Source organism: Helianthus annuus, chromosome 15 (assembly GCF_002127325.2).
Source record: "Helianthus annuus cultivar XRQ/B chromosome 15, HanXRQr2.0-SUNRISE, whole genome shotgun sequence".
Classification (NCBI taxonomy): domain Eukaryota; kingdom Viridiplantae; phylum Streptophyta; class Magnoliopsida; order Asterales; family Asteraceae; genus Helianthus; species Helianthus annuus.
The window spans coordinates 168,240,996-168,255,796 of NC_035447.2; the positions used below are offsets into that span (position 1 = coordinate 168,240,996).

The 14,801-nt window shown below is 37.1% G+C and overlaps 2 protein-coding genes across 5 annotated transcripts; one reads left to right on the forward strand and one right to left on the reverse strand.

Moving 5' to 3' along the window:
- The first annotated feature begins 2,548 nt into the window (after nucleotides 1-2,548).
- LOC110914602 (coiled-coil domain-containing protein 18) lies at nucleotides 2,549-7,250 on the forward strand. Its single transcript, XM_035984509.1, has 6 exons — nucleotides 2,549-2,723; nucleotides 3,602-3,802; nucleotides 3,891-4,013; nucleotides 4,783-6,005; nucleotides 6,782-6,861; nucleotides 7,004-7,250. The coding sequence occupies exons 4-6, from the start codon at nucleotides 5,040-5,042 to the stop codon at nucleotides 7,248-7,250; spliced, it is 1,293 nt and encodes a 430-aa protein (XP_035840402.1). The 5' UTR covers nucleotides 2,549-2,723; nucleotides 3,602-3,802; nucleotides 3,891-4,013; nucleotides 4,783-5,039.
- LOC110912938 (protein SHORTAGE IN CHIASMATA 1) lies at nucleotides 7,031-13,599 on the reverse strand. 4 transcript variants are annotated; one of them, XR_002578279.2, is made up of 8 exons: nucleotides 13,222-13,599; nucleotides 12,130-12,198; nucleotides 11,948-12,019; nucleotides 10,540-11,775; nucleotides 9,895-10,359; nucleotides 7,790-9,196; nucleotides 7,548-7,698; nucleotides 7,031-7,133 (listed from the first exon to the last, which is right to left on the reverse strand). XR_002578279.2 is itself a non-coding variant. In XM_022157776.2 (7 exons), the coding sequence occupies exons 1-7, from the start codon at nucleotides 13,501-13,503 to the stop codon at nucleotides 7,609-7,611; spliced, it is 3,621 nt and encodes a 1,206-aa protein (XP_022013468.1). In that variant the 5' UTR covers nucleotides 13,504-13,599; the 3' UTR covers nucleotides 7,404-7,608. The 4 variants fall into 4 exon arrangements, 2 of the variants coding, with proteins under 2 accessions (XP_022013468.1, XP_022013469.1); XR_002578278.2 differs by having other exon boundaries at nucleotides 7,099-7,226; XM_022157776.2 differs by lacking the exon at nucleotides 7,031-7,133 and having other exon boundaries at nucleotides 7,404-7,698.
- Nucleotides 13,600-14,801: the final 1,202 nt, after the last annotated feature.

Here is a 14,801-nt window from a genome sequence, read left to right on the forward strand (position 1 = left end):
AAAACCATTGGGCTGCGGTCAAACGCATTCTACGCTACCTAAAAGGAACGACTCAACTTGGTTTACTATTCCATCATGATTCAGGTTGTCATCTACAAGCCTTTTCTGATTCAACATGGCCCAATCTTCAGGCTTTCTCCGATTCAGATTGGGCTGGTTGCCCTATCGATCGTCGATCCACGGGGAGATACGCTATTTACTTGGGCTCCAATCTTGTTTCATGGGCTGCTAGAAAGCAACGCACCGTCTCTCGATCTTCTACAGAATCAGAGTATAAGGCTATCACTGATATTGTGGCAGAACTGATCTGGTTAAGATCCCTTCTTCATGAACTTGGTATGGTTGATAAACCACCGACACTTTGGTGTGACAACCTTGGTGCGACATATCTTTCTGCAAATCCGATTTTTCATGCACAAACAAAGCATGTTGAAGTCGATTATCATTTTGTTCGTGAATAAGTTGCTCATAGGATGTTGAAGGTTAACTTTATTTCTACTGATGATCAAATAGCTGATATCTTTACAAAGCCATTGTCCACACAGAGATTCTTATCATTACGGTCCAAGTTGCAGGTCGTTCCCCGCCCTCAACTTGCGGGGGAATGTTAAACTAAGTTATTGGTTTGTCAGTTTATTTATTGTTAAGGGTATTCGATTGTAATTAGTATTATCTATATATAGGACCTTTGTAATCTCCTTTATTCAATAATACAATTTTATGTTTTGATTCTCGCAACCAAACATTAAAATTTTCGAGTCGGATCAGGTCGAATTTCTCATAAAACGTTAAATTTTTTGATTCGTTAGCCCTAAAATTCAAGTTTTAACAAAACTATATCACAAATTCTAAATTGATATTCACAATGACACCAGTACCGCATACTGTATCGAATGTATTTGTTCGGTATGTATTGGAACGGTTCTTGTATCATTAGTTAACATTGGTGTATTGGAATCTATTTGTTCGGTATGACATTGGTGTTTTCCATTTTTACTAGTCTTACTTTGTGATCTGAAATCTAGTTTCGGCCTGTTCTAATATGACATGAAAGTTTTATGAATATTGAAGATTCTATCCATGGCTATGTAACAAGTATAATCAGAAAGGCAGAAACAAAGGAAGAGTTCAAATTCCTTCAATTCAAAGTGCTAACTAATAAAAAAAAATAGAATCTCTATAGACATATGATAAATACAATAATGCAGGTGATTTAATTGAAGGAAATATTCTACCTAATATTCTAGCAAAATGTTAACTTGCTTAGATATTATGTATGTAAATTTAATGGTGCATTTAACTTGGTTAGTATTGTGTAAATTTACACTTAATTTAATGGTGCATTTAAAAAAACTTTGGTTAGTATTGTGTAAAAGAATACGGGCCTGAATTTGACAATCGTTTTTGTATAAATTACCAACAATTTAGTCTTCAACACAACAGAAAAGGGCATGAATTCGACAATAACTAATCGCCTAAACAAGGGCCTGAATTCGAAAAAAAAAGAAACATAATAATTAATAACTAATAAGGGCCTGAATGAGTGAATTCGGCTAAAAACAAAACATAACAACTTAAGTACTGAACAAGGGCCGATTGACGATTGATGATTTGATGTTTACCTGAATACGTGATTCGTGATCGTGAGACTGAGTTCGTCGAACAGACTCTATGCGTGGTGGCCCGTGGTTGCATGCAAGACTGAAATCGAAGAAGAAAAGAGTGCAGACTCTGTGGCTTCTATGGGTGTAGACTCTGTGAGTTCTTCGTCGAACTAGATATGTCTCCTACTACGTTTCAATATTCACAGAGCTCTAGTTGCCGCTCAACAATAATTGTTTTTTATTAGTTTTTAAAAATCATTTAGATATTAGGATCACTAATCTAATCCCAATGGGCTAACTAATCTAAACCACATGATCTTTTTGTAAATGGCCCTATATTATGTTAGTATATACTACGAAATCACGGGCCCCGGCCGGTGGTCCTCCCTGCCCACCTCCAGGGCCGGCCCTGCCTAAGCCTTTCACATCTTCAAAATACCATTAGGCTATAATCTCATGATCAGAAAAATTGTTACAATATTTTAACATACTAATATGAAATTGCAAATTTCTGTATGCAAAATACGATAGTAATTGCATAATCATGTATTTATCAAAAAATATAACACTCCTTTAAGACGCTTTATTTATAAAATTAAAAATATATTTAATGTTATACTTTTTTTGGATATGATAGCTTTTTTTTAAGTAAACTTCATTATTATTTTGGATATGATGATATTGTTCAAATTTTAAATAGTATAAATGATAATATCCTTTTAATTACTTTTTCCCATTTTAATGACACTAACCTTTTTATAAGTATATATCTAGGGTTACGTGTGTTTGTGTGAGAGAGAACGGACACATGCATTCATGGATTAACAGGGTTGTGTGTTGAGACTTCATGCTGGTATTGTTTAACATATCCCAAAAATATATAGTTTTTTTTTTCATATTTTTGTTTTAAAGAAAAAGTTTGATCCAAAACTAAAGTTATGTTTTAGAAAAAGAAAAAGGCTTCTTAGTTCTTACCTTGCCCTCTGAAAATGTGGATCCTGATGACGTAAACAGATTCAAGAAAACAAAAACACCTGAAAAATGTTCAAATCAGGAAGATGGAAGGGTCAAAACAACAAGATCAAAATCATGTTTCAACTGCAGTTTCAGGCAACTCAGGTATGAAACTATTCTTTGGTAAAAACATGATTTTAATCTTTAAAATCACCCTTTTTTATTATGTCATATCCCTGAGATACCTTAATCTTTAATACACATACACAAATGTACATGCGCTTGCGGTACGCGTATATAATGTATATATGTGTGGGCGCTCGGCGGCAAAAGTGAAAGTGCACTAATTTCGTGATGGTTAATCATGCATCATGTGGTGGCGTTGATAGCCGAAAGACAAGTGTACATTTGTCTTAATTGCCAAGTGTTATGTGCCTTATGTCTAAGGTTTGATGCAAAACTACCATCGAGCCGAGGGTCAGTGGAAGCAATCTCTCTATTCCTACAGGGTAGAGGTAAGGCTGTCCACATCTTACCCTCCTCAGACCCTACCTTAGCTTTGCTATTGGCGGGATTTACTGAGTATGATGATGATGATGATGAAATCTACATGCGATATGGTGTCACATACCACGTTAGTTTAATACGAAAAAAAAATACCAAAATTTTGTGCCCCGTATTTTCCCTGTACTTGGAAGTGTTTTCTTTTCACTAAAACTCACTCCAACTCTAATACGTGTGTTTTAGAATTCATTTACAAAAAAAGTGTCATTGTATATACATATTCCCACGTGTTAAATCCCAAGCGAGACAATATATTTCTTTTTATGAAAAACAGCCCGTCCCGATTTTAGAATCTGCTTTAGGCTCCAAACAGAATAAACCGGAACTTAGTCATGGGAAAAAAGTTTGATGCGTTGATGACGAAACGAATGATTTGTTTCTGACATGTCTAATATAAGTATAACGCGTCCAAGAAAATTACATTTTTTTAAAAAAAAAATATATGGTAATTTACATGTGGGTAGATGTGTTGATTCCAGGTGCCAAAGATGAAAGGAAAAGGTTTGATGATAGCTTTGCTTCAGGAAGATACCGCGAAACCCGCAGCTAAACTGAAGAAAGTTCCAATAGTTGATGGAACTTGTACATGGGAAGAACCTGTTTATGAGATGGTTAAATTGGTTAAGGATCAAAAAACAGAAACATATAAGGAGAGAATTTATTACTTTAATGTGCAAACAGTAAGTAGAATATATTTTCAAAAGAAAGATGATGTCATTTTACTTGAAATTTGTTGTAAATTTGTAATGTGTTTGTGGGTTTTCACAGGGATCTTCAAAATCAGGATTTGTAGGAGAAGTGGGAGTTGATTTTGCTAACTTTGTAGGGATAACTGAACCTGTTCAGCTTTCTTTGCCACTCACAACTTCAAACAATGGTGCAATTCTACATGTAAGTGTTATTAGGCAACTTATTGTCATCGTGGGGTGTCCTTATCTCATATGCGTGTGATGGAAGTTCATTTGTTTCGTCCTGCCTTAGACTCATTAAGGGAGTGGCAATCATGTTGGATTGGTGGGTTGAACTAATGAATCTGAACATGACCCGTATATTTATTTGTGTCGAATATAATAACCCTAATCCGGAGACACTTAAAAATCGTGTAACCTAACACAACCCATATATTTAAATGAGTCAAAGTTACTTGTAAACGGGTTGGTGTATTGTAAATGGGTTGACGGGTTGTAAATGGAATGTAATCAAGTTATAAAAATGGGTTAAACTAGTTGGAGGGTTGTAATAAATGAGTTAAACGGGACACAAACTAGTTGACCATATGAAATTTTTTTATTTATTTTTTTCTTCTTTTATTCTAAATTAGAACGGGTTGACGGGTACAGGGGAGGAGCTTAGAGGAGGCCGGACCGGGCCTCGGCCCGTGCAGTTTTTTCGGCTAGTAGTGTTAAATTTCAGGTTTTCGAGAATTTTTTTAAATGTGTATTGGTTCGGCCCAGGCTGATTTTATCTGTAAAAAACATCGGCCCATGCTGAGTTTTAGGTCAAGATCCGCCACTGGACGGGTAGACCTGTTTATCTAAACAAGTTAAAGAAGTCAACCCGAACTCAACCTGTTTATTCAATGGGTTAGCCATGAAACCCCAAACTCAAAATGTGAATGTGAATGTTGTAGATTTTTACTGATACTTATAACATGAGACAGGTTTACATTCAAAAGATGCAAAGAACAGATGAACTGAGGTAAAAGAAAGTGACATTGTTCAATCTAATCTCATCGATATCATATTCGTTAATATTCGGGGGTATTACAGGACGTTTGGAGAGAATGAGTCTCTATCGTCTGAATCATTCAGATCAAAGAATCAAGCAAGTGATAGCATTGAAAATGGCAACTCAAACCCTGTGAATAAACAAAGATCAAGCACCGATTGGTCTTTCGGTTCTCTTTCAGACAGAAGTATGGGTGATACATTAAAAAGCCCGCAACACAGCTACACCGAAGCATCAAAAGATGACGTACACGCGTTAAAAAGTGAGGTTTCCAGGTTGGAAAAACAAGCGGAATTATCTGCGCTGGAGTTAGAATCGCTTCGTAAGCAAATTCTAAAAGAGAATAAACGATCACAAGATTTGTCGACAAAAATGAGTGAACTCAACGAAGAAAATGAAGCGCTGGAAACAGAATGTGATGAGATAAAGGAAGAGTTAAAGTACGAAAAAAGTTTAAATAAAGATTTGGTTAGAAAAATGGAGGGAAAGAATATAGAAATATCTCATCTTGCCGAAAATATTGATGCGTTGTATGCTCGATTAGAACTCGAAAGGAAAGAGAAGGAGGAATTAAAGATCCATATTGAAGATAATGAACTTCAGATTAAGAGATTAGAGGAAAAGATAATGAATCAGGCATTGGAGATCTCGAAATCGTTGGATAAAAACGAAGAATTCGAGACACATATTATAAGATTAGAGAAAGAATTAGAGAAACAAGCACATGAATTTGAAAATGATGTACAAGATCTAATGAAACTTAAAATAGAGCAAGAGGAAAGAGTTGTACAAGCAGAAGAGGCTTTAAAAAAGTCAACGTTGACCAATGCTGCAGAAGTAGAGAAACTTTGTGACCAAATTAATCAGCAAATGGAACAAATTAAGCAAATTTCATTAGAGATTGAAGCTTATAAAGAACATGGAGAACATAACTATGATTTGAAAGAATTAAATTCATTAAAGAAGGAATCGACAAGTTGGAAAAGTTCAATAAGCGAAAAAAACGTTATGATTAGAACTTTGAAGTTGGAACTGAAAATGCTAAGAGGTGATTACAGTGGATTGAAAGAAAAGTTGTCCGAAATCGAGTCGGAGAAAGATAACCTACAGAAAGAGGTTTCTAAATTAGAGAAAAAACATCTGAATCTGGTAAAGGTAAGTACTTGAATTCAGATTTCAGGCTTGCATATAATATTTTTGAGACATTTTTATAGTTTTTTTTGCAAATTAAACATCTTTCTACTTAAATAGCAGAAATACAGAATAAGTAGTACGAGTAAAGTACACGGATGGTCCCTATGGTATACCAAAATTTTGGATTTGGTCCCCAGCTTTCCAAAAGTTCATGGATGGTCCTTGTGGTTTGCACTTTGTAACGCATTTAGTCCCTAACTTGGACATGCTAAAACCCTTAGACCACCCGTAGTGGGCCGTGATCCGGCGTTTTCTCCCCCCAAAACACGCCCCAAAACGCCCTCCCCCAACCCCTCCGGCGTGATCCGGCGTGTTTTCGCAAAAAATCCCCCACCGGCGTGTTTTGAATAACGCTAAAATGGTATTATATGAAGGTTTTTGGCCAATAGCATTTTTTGAAGGTTTTTTTTTATTTAATTATATTTATACCCCCTTTTAACATAATGCCCCATAACCCACATCCCCACTACATCCCTTTTAACATAATGCCCCATAATGCCCCTTTGCTGACTGGACCGCCACATGGCGCAAAACGCCCTAGGGTGGGGGCATTATCTTCCCCTTCCACTACACATGGTCTTAGATTTGTTGGCTGGGGACTAAATGCGTTACAAAGTGCAAACCACAGGGTCCATCTTTGTACTTTTGAAAAGCTAAGGACCAAATCCTTAGTTTTGGTAAACCACAGGGACCATTTGTGTATTTTACTCGCCTCATGATCAATCTTCAACCTGCAGGAAAAGGAAAGTAAAGTAGCTTGTGATGTCACCACTGGGAAGCATGATGAGAGAAGATCTATATTGGAATTAGAAAAAAGGTTCACACAGTTAAGTTTAAAAAAAAAAGTGTTAACCCAACCTGACTCGTTTTCACCCGAACCAAAGTTATCCGTTTTGATCCGTATTCATTTGAAGGCACGAATATACACTAAAAGACTCTTGATCTTTTGTGTTTCGCAGCAATGAAGGAAGATGCTCCGAGGAAAAGCCGTTAACGCACATTTTTAGTCACAATGATGAGCAGAAACTCAACAACTTACTGCATGAAATATCATCAATGGATGAAAGGAACAGACACATGGAAAGTGAGCTGAAAGAAATGCAAGAAAAGTATTCAGAAGTAAGTCTTAGATTTGCTGAGGTGGAAAGTGAAAGGCAACAACTGGTAATGGCCTTGCGTAATCTGCAAAACAGTAAGAAGAAATAACACTATTCTAGATGCTCGATGAATAAAATCATAGCAGTTTTGGATAGGAAATGAGATACGTTAGGCCACCAATAACGTATTAAATTCAACATTATTCTTGTTTTTTAGTCTGTCAGCTTACGTCGAGTAATGTCATAAGCACATTTCATTTGGTAATGAATTTGATTGAAACACGTCATCTCGTGGAAGAAGAGTTTGCGTATACCAACATTTGTTTTACGATCAAGTTGAAAATAGTGAACTATCAAGACTATCTTTGACTACATCTTACAGCTGAAAGCTTGTAGTATAATAAACCTGTTCAGGCGATGAAAGAATGTCTAAACACGTTTATCTGTCCATGCTCAATGACGCAAGATTACAATCTTCCTTTCATTGTTTGATTAGCCTTATCGCTCCACATCAACTTGCTTTGTCCCTTGCTTCCAGTGGTGGAAAAGGTTAGCTTCTGTCTTAACACAAAACAACTTTTCGTTAGATACACACCCACACACACACACACACACACACACACACAAATAGAAGTATGGATAACACACCCTTTTTGCCCTCTTATCAATTGGAGTCTGTACAGCTTTTGATGAACTTGGTGCTTGTATATGACCTTTTTGCCCTTTGTGTTCCATACTTTTCACCGTACTGCCACTCGTGTACCTGTAGAAGTCGAGTATAGACGGGCTTTTTCTCTTTCTACACTTTAATGCATTATTCCCTGAGTAGCCAAAACACGGGGCCGACGATATGTTCGGTAGAGATTGGTGACGCGTCCTACTCTTTTCCTTTATTCTGTTAAGGAAATCTATAGTCCACGGTGAGCCTTTCTGCGGTTGATCACAGGATATCGCTTTCGATAGCGGTGTCCTACCGTAACACGAAACCTTCCCTTTGAAAGGCGCGAAATTGTTCATTAAATCTGAATCTAAATCGGAGTTAATCTCAGCAGCTGTAGAAAAACTAGGAAGACCGAACCACTCAGATGTCATATCATCATCATTAATGTTGATAATTTCCCCTTTATTAGTCTGGGCATTAAACATGTCCGAAACAGGCATATGCGCCTTCTTGCGTTGACCAAATGATGACTCGGTCAAACTAGGATGATTCGGCATCATACGAGCATCCGATCTTTGATTTTTACTAAAGTCAAATATGTCTTCACCATCATCAATGTGAATAATTTCCCGTTTATTAGTGTGGCTGCGTATCTTGTCCGGAATCGGCATGCTTTGACCAAACGATGCATCAGTCAAAGTAGGACGATTCGGCATCATACGAGCATCAGATCTAAAGTAAATCTCATCAAAATCTATATTAGACTTTTCAATACCATCACATATCTCGTCACCTTCTGAATTCCAAAACATATGCGAATTAACGGATTTCGGATGATCCCATTGGAACACGTAATCGACAGGCATGGCTTTCGTCTCGGGACTCGCGACGTACTTTCGTTTCTTTTTCTCATGATCAACCTTAGGACAACAGTAGCCGGAGTCATGACCAGAAGAAACCGAAGAACAACAATCCGTCATTCCCGATCTAGAATCTTCTCTCTCTCCATATCTACACAAAGAACTAAACAACAAAACACTTGCTTGCGGAACAAGATACTTTTGCAGAGCACAAACCCTTTGCTGATGAGACATTTCGAAAAACTCAAGGAGCGTTCCAACCGAAGATAATATCGCATGAGCTGATAGTGGATTAAGTGAAGTAAATTTCGATAGAAATGATTCAGCTAGCGTTTCTGATTCCGGCATCCTAGGATATACGCCTCTAGTTGACTTTGCAGCATTCGCGATACAGTTTAGTATTATCGCATCGGTTGTTTCAGATGAATACGAATAAAAAAGCTGCAAGTCGATTCCTAAACTTGCTGCTGCAGCATATAGTTCATCTGATGATTCCATTATACCACCGAGGAATCCCACTTCTCCTTCGAATATCTACAAAATGTTTAAGAAAAATAAAAAATAAAATATGGTTAAATCAATATTGAATAGGGCTACGAACGAACCGAACAATTCATGAACCGTTCGGCAGGAAGTTTGTTTGTGATCGTTCGTTTAATAAATGAATGAAGATGAACAAGAAATTCCGTTCGTTTAATTAAATGAACGAACATGAACATGAACAGAGGCCGCGTTCGTTCATTTATGTTCGTGAACGTTCGGTAACGTGTTTGTTTGTGTTCACTTGTGTGTAGGGTTTTTTTTTATTTATGTTCGTTCATGAGTGGATCCACTTAATGTCTGTGATGCCGATTATTTAATATATGTTCGAATGTGTTCAGTTTTGTTCATTCGTTCACGTTTGTTTGTGTTCGTTTGTGTTCATGAATGCTCATTTGTATCCATTTCTGTTCATGAACGCTTGTTTGTGTTCGTTTGTGCTCATAAACGCTCGTTTGTGTTCGTGTGCATTCATGAACGTTCGTTTGTGTTCAGTACCAAAAACTAACGAACGAACACAAACTAGTCCATTTCCTTATTGAACAAACATGAACATAAAATCTTGTTCTATAAGTGTTCACGCACGGTTCGTGAAGACGTGAACATATGTATTTCCTTAACAAACGAATTCGTTCGGTTTGTTTGCAACCCTAATATTGAATAATCACATATCACTTTTATACGATACTTACCAGAACACAGCCACTGAGAGCGAAACTGAGTGACATTAAAACATTTGCTGCAATATTTTCAACACATGAAGATAACGAAGAAGCACCATCTGACGAATTCGTCTTTTTTATAATGTTGTTGCTGTCATACAGCACTAAACAAACTGCAGCACTAATTATAACATCAACCGGAAGATTTAGATCCCTTTCAACAACCTGTATGCCTTCTTTTTCCATTGCAAGAATTTTTTGGTATGTGCTTCTTCTGGAAATTATCATTTCGGTTTCACCATTTTGGGTATTTACGATTATAGGCGTGTTTGTGTTGACCTTCTTTGACTCTGTAAGTAACGGCAGTTGTGGTACTTCATAGGTTGCTTCGGTAGATTCCATGCTGTTCTTTAACTCAGTGTGTGTAGAATGTAATGGTCCTTCTAAGTTCTTGCTGATCTCGTTTAGTATTGAAGTAGAATGAAAATCTCCTCTCTAGACCAAATCAAAAACGTACATTCAAATGAGGAAGATTAATTAACCATCACTATGGATATTAAGTGCCAGAATACGTAAAAATTAAAGAGTAAAATGTCATTTTCGTCCCTGAGGTTTGGCAAGGACGAAATGGCATTTTACTCATAAATAAAACTTAATGCAAAGAAAAACCTTAACTGAACGGGTCTCGTTCTCCAAGGTCTGATGTTGTTTTCTTCCGGCATCATGTGTCTCAATCGGGTCGTTTTCCAAAACCATAGGAAGGGCAACATCCGTTTCGTGTATTGTATCAACAGACTTTTGCTTTTTCACACATGTAGCCTCTAAAGGGTTCAAGAAAAAGTCAAGATCATCAAACTGTGACATTGATTCAACAAACTGATGAGCCTTGTTAACCACATGCTTCTTGCATATTTCACCTGAATAAATTTTATCACTAACGACATGCTCCATCAAATTTCCAAACCTTTCGATGTTCAGAACCTCGGTGTTCTCTTTTGTCGTTTGCTCATTTGAGCATGCATCAGATAAAACAAACTCCAAAACCAGACTATCACAAGAACTGATGTCTGCATTGATATGGTAAGTATCGATATCCTCAAACATTTTCAAAGACGCGTGTTTATTACGACTGCAAATATCTTCTTCCAATAGATGCCAGTCCAAGTATATGTCATCTGAAGTGGAGGAAGGCTGCAGCTTCAACCTTACGAATATTTCCTCAACAATCGTTTGTACCGACAGTATGTTTTCATGATCGGAAATAATAGGAACAGGGAGTGATTTGAAAGAGTCATCTGTTAGAACAAGTTCATGTGTAACAATTAAGTTGTTGAAAACGCTTAATGATGTGTTGCCATTGCCAAACATCTGTTCGCAATGTTCTACTTCGCTTATACTTTCAATGTCGGAGAACACTTGAGAGAAATGTGCAGTCTTTGTATCAAAGAATTCGAGTTGTTCAAGGGCAAGTGGGATTAACATTAATGGCTGTTCTATGGCATCTATTATGTACTCAGGAGAAACATTCACACATGGTACCTCAAATTTACGACATTCGGAAGAAGAGTGGTTTAAAAGATTTTCTGATATGTCGAATTTCATGGAAAGCAAAAGCTCGTTGGAATCACACGTCAATTCATCTTTTAGCATCCATTGTTGGAGATCGTTGCTTTCAAATATCGTATATTTGTCCTCGTATATATAGCTGTTGATTCCCAGACTAATCTCGTCTACTTCCAAAACAGGAAATGATCTAAGATCAGATCGTGTTTGGTCCCTGACCGAACTGCCATCTTTAAACAGATCGGATTTATGCTCTTCCTGGATTTCTACACAAATATCTTCTACGTAGAAAATCGACTTGTGTATATCCATAACTGGCTGCAGCTCAAGTGAAAAATCAAGCAGATCCTGTAAAAAAAGTATTCATAACTGAAGTGGCTCTGAAGTTCAGTGTGTGACTAATTATGCAACAGATAGACCGATAACTATTATGCAAAAAATAAATCAAAGAGGGACTATTTGAAATAGTATTAATAATACCAAAAGTATAGAGAAAAAAATGTTTAAGTGAACTTCATACAGTAGGAAATTCTGAATCTGTAACTTCAAAGAAAATTTGTATCTTCTCTTCATGTAAAACGCTAGAATCTTCCTGCAGGTGACATAGATAAGGTGATAAGATATATCGTTACATGTATATGACTGATTCTGTCCTTGAGTACTTAGTATACAAACTAATAATGATGGTAAAAAGTGGGTTACCAAGGATATACAAAGCTCAGGAGTTTCGAATTCAACCAGTGTAAAAGTACCTTCTTCTTTGATTTTCACCTGCACAAGCATATACCATAAATGAAGAGTCTATCACAAATATTAAAATTGAAATGCATGATGAGATGAGCACCCTATTAGTGCTATTAGGAAATTCTGTTTCTCCAGCTTTATAGCACAACAGATGTTGATGATTAACCTGGCCATTACCTAACATAAAAATTATTTATGCTTCCAGGGTAATATCATAAATACAGTCGATATTTCTCACTTTTTTCTATACCAAAATTGCTTTAAATCTTCTAAGTACGAGATTTGTTAAGTTTTAGTGCCATATGATATAAATGACAACACAAAGGTATTGACAATGACTAATCCTGCGGTTGCGACACTTCAAGTTCTTCATCTCACAATCCATTGATACTATACTCAACAAACTTCTATATTCAAAACTACAAATCAGTAAAACCGAATCCTCATAGCAAATGACCTTCGTGATAACTGAAACAAAGTCAAAATTCGGAATCCTGCTTGCTATTACACCGGATATCATCATATCATAGCAAACGATCTTCGTACAACTACTCTAAATTCAACATTCCGCGTTCCTAATCTCTGAACTTAACAAAACATATTCAATCTAAACAACATAAATTTCACTAACAGGTCCAAATCAAACTCATCCAAATCAAATCGTTCATATATCCACTACAAAATCACAACAAATAACCTAACAAACTGACGGAAATCTATTAGATCATTACCTCCGGTGATATTTCCTTCTATATTTATAAATCATAGCAAATGACCTTCGTGATAACTGAAACAAGTCAAATTCGGCATCCTGCTAGCGATTACACCAGATATCATAGCAAACGATCTTCATAACAACTACTCTAAATTCAACATTCCGCGTTTCTAATCTCTAAACTTCACAAAACATATTCAATCAAAACAACATACATTTCACTAACAGATTCAAATCAAACTCGTCCAAATCAGATCGTTTATACAGCAACAACAAAATCACAACAAATAACCTAAAAAACTGACGGAAAATTTACTAGATCATTAGTTCATTACCTCCGATGCTACTTCCGTAACAATCTGCCGATCGATCTCGGTACTGACAGCTTGAGGAAGAACGTCGGATAAGAACTTACAGAGCGATTCATTGACGGAAATTGTATCGATTTCAGGAGCTAGGGTGATGAAATTGAGTTGATCGAAGCACGAGATGCTGTTGAAGATGAATTGATCGGCGGACGGGAGCTCAGGAGGTGGAAATCGGAGGAAGTCTAGGGTTTGTAGGCGGTTAGATGCGGCGGAGGAGTTGAAAACGTCGGTGAGGAAGCGTGTTCTCATGGCGGAGATGTGTCAATTTGCAGGTGGATTCAGTGAGGGCAGTTTTTTTAGTTCTTTTGAGTATTAACGGAATGTTTTCGCACGGATTTGGCGCCCACGTACAAGGGGTGAAAGAGAGAATAAATTTATTAGGGGACTACGGGTGGTTCACTAGTGATGGAATTCCATCACTCCCACTATCCAAACAAGTAATGCCATGTCATCAATCCAATTTCCATCACTAGTGATAGAAATGTAGGAGGGGTGGAATCACTAGTGATGGAATTCTATCACTCCCTCCCAATTTTTTTAATTTTTTATTTTAAATTAGAAATTAACAATAAAACACTAAAATTAAAAATTTCATTAATTTTAAAACATACTACTTCAATTTCACATACTAGAAACATACAATTTGTAAAAAAAAAAAAAAAAAAAAAACCTACTCCTCGAATTTAACATACTAGGAACATACAATTTAAAAAAAAAAAAACCTACTCCTCGTCCGAATCCGGAAACTCCAAACCTAGAGAACCTACTAGTTCGATTAAATCGTATCTCAACCGAAAGTGAGTTTCTTCGTTACGCAATTGTAAATTGATATCTTGTGAAACTTGAACTTGTGTAGGAGGATCCGGTACCCAATCCGGGGATATTGCACGTCCGTCGTGTTTGATCAACATATTGTGCAATATGATACACGCATACACTATGCTATGTATTGCTTTCTTGGTCATCGAACGAACCGGTCGGTGTAGTATACCCCATCTACCTTTTAAAACACCAAACGCCCTCTCAACATCTTTTCTTGCCGATTCTTGCAATTTTTTGAACGCCTTTTCTTTAGCCTCGACGGGAAATGAGGGAGCTTTCACAAAAACAGACCAAGACGGGTAGATACCATCCACAAGATAAAAGCCTCGTCTGTAATGTCGACCGTTAACATAGAAAGGAGAGGAAGGTGCGGTACCATCCGTTACGCTTTGGAACAACGGCGACGTGTGCAACACATTGATGTTGTTGTTTGAACCTGGGACACCGAAATACGAATGCCAAATCCATAAATCATTCGACGCCACCGCTTCTAGTATGATGGTTGGTCTTTTGATGTCTCCCCTCACATACGCCCCTCGCAACTCTCTTGGACAATTTTTCCACTCGATATGTGTACAATCGATGCTACCGAGCATCCCGGGAAAATGCCATCTAGCCTCGTGTGCGGCGTAAATACGTGAGATGTCGTGGCTCGTCGGTTTACGTAAAAACTCGTTAGAATACAACTTAATGACCGCATTGCAAAAAAATTGCAAACACTCACG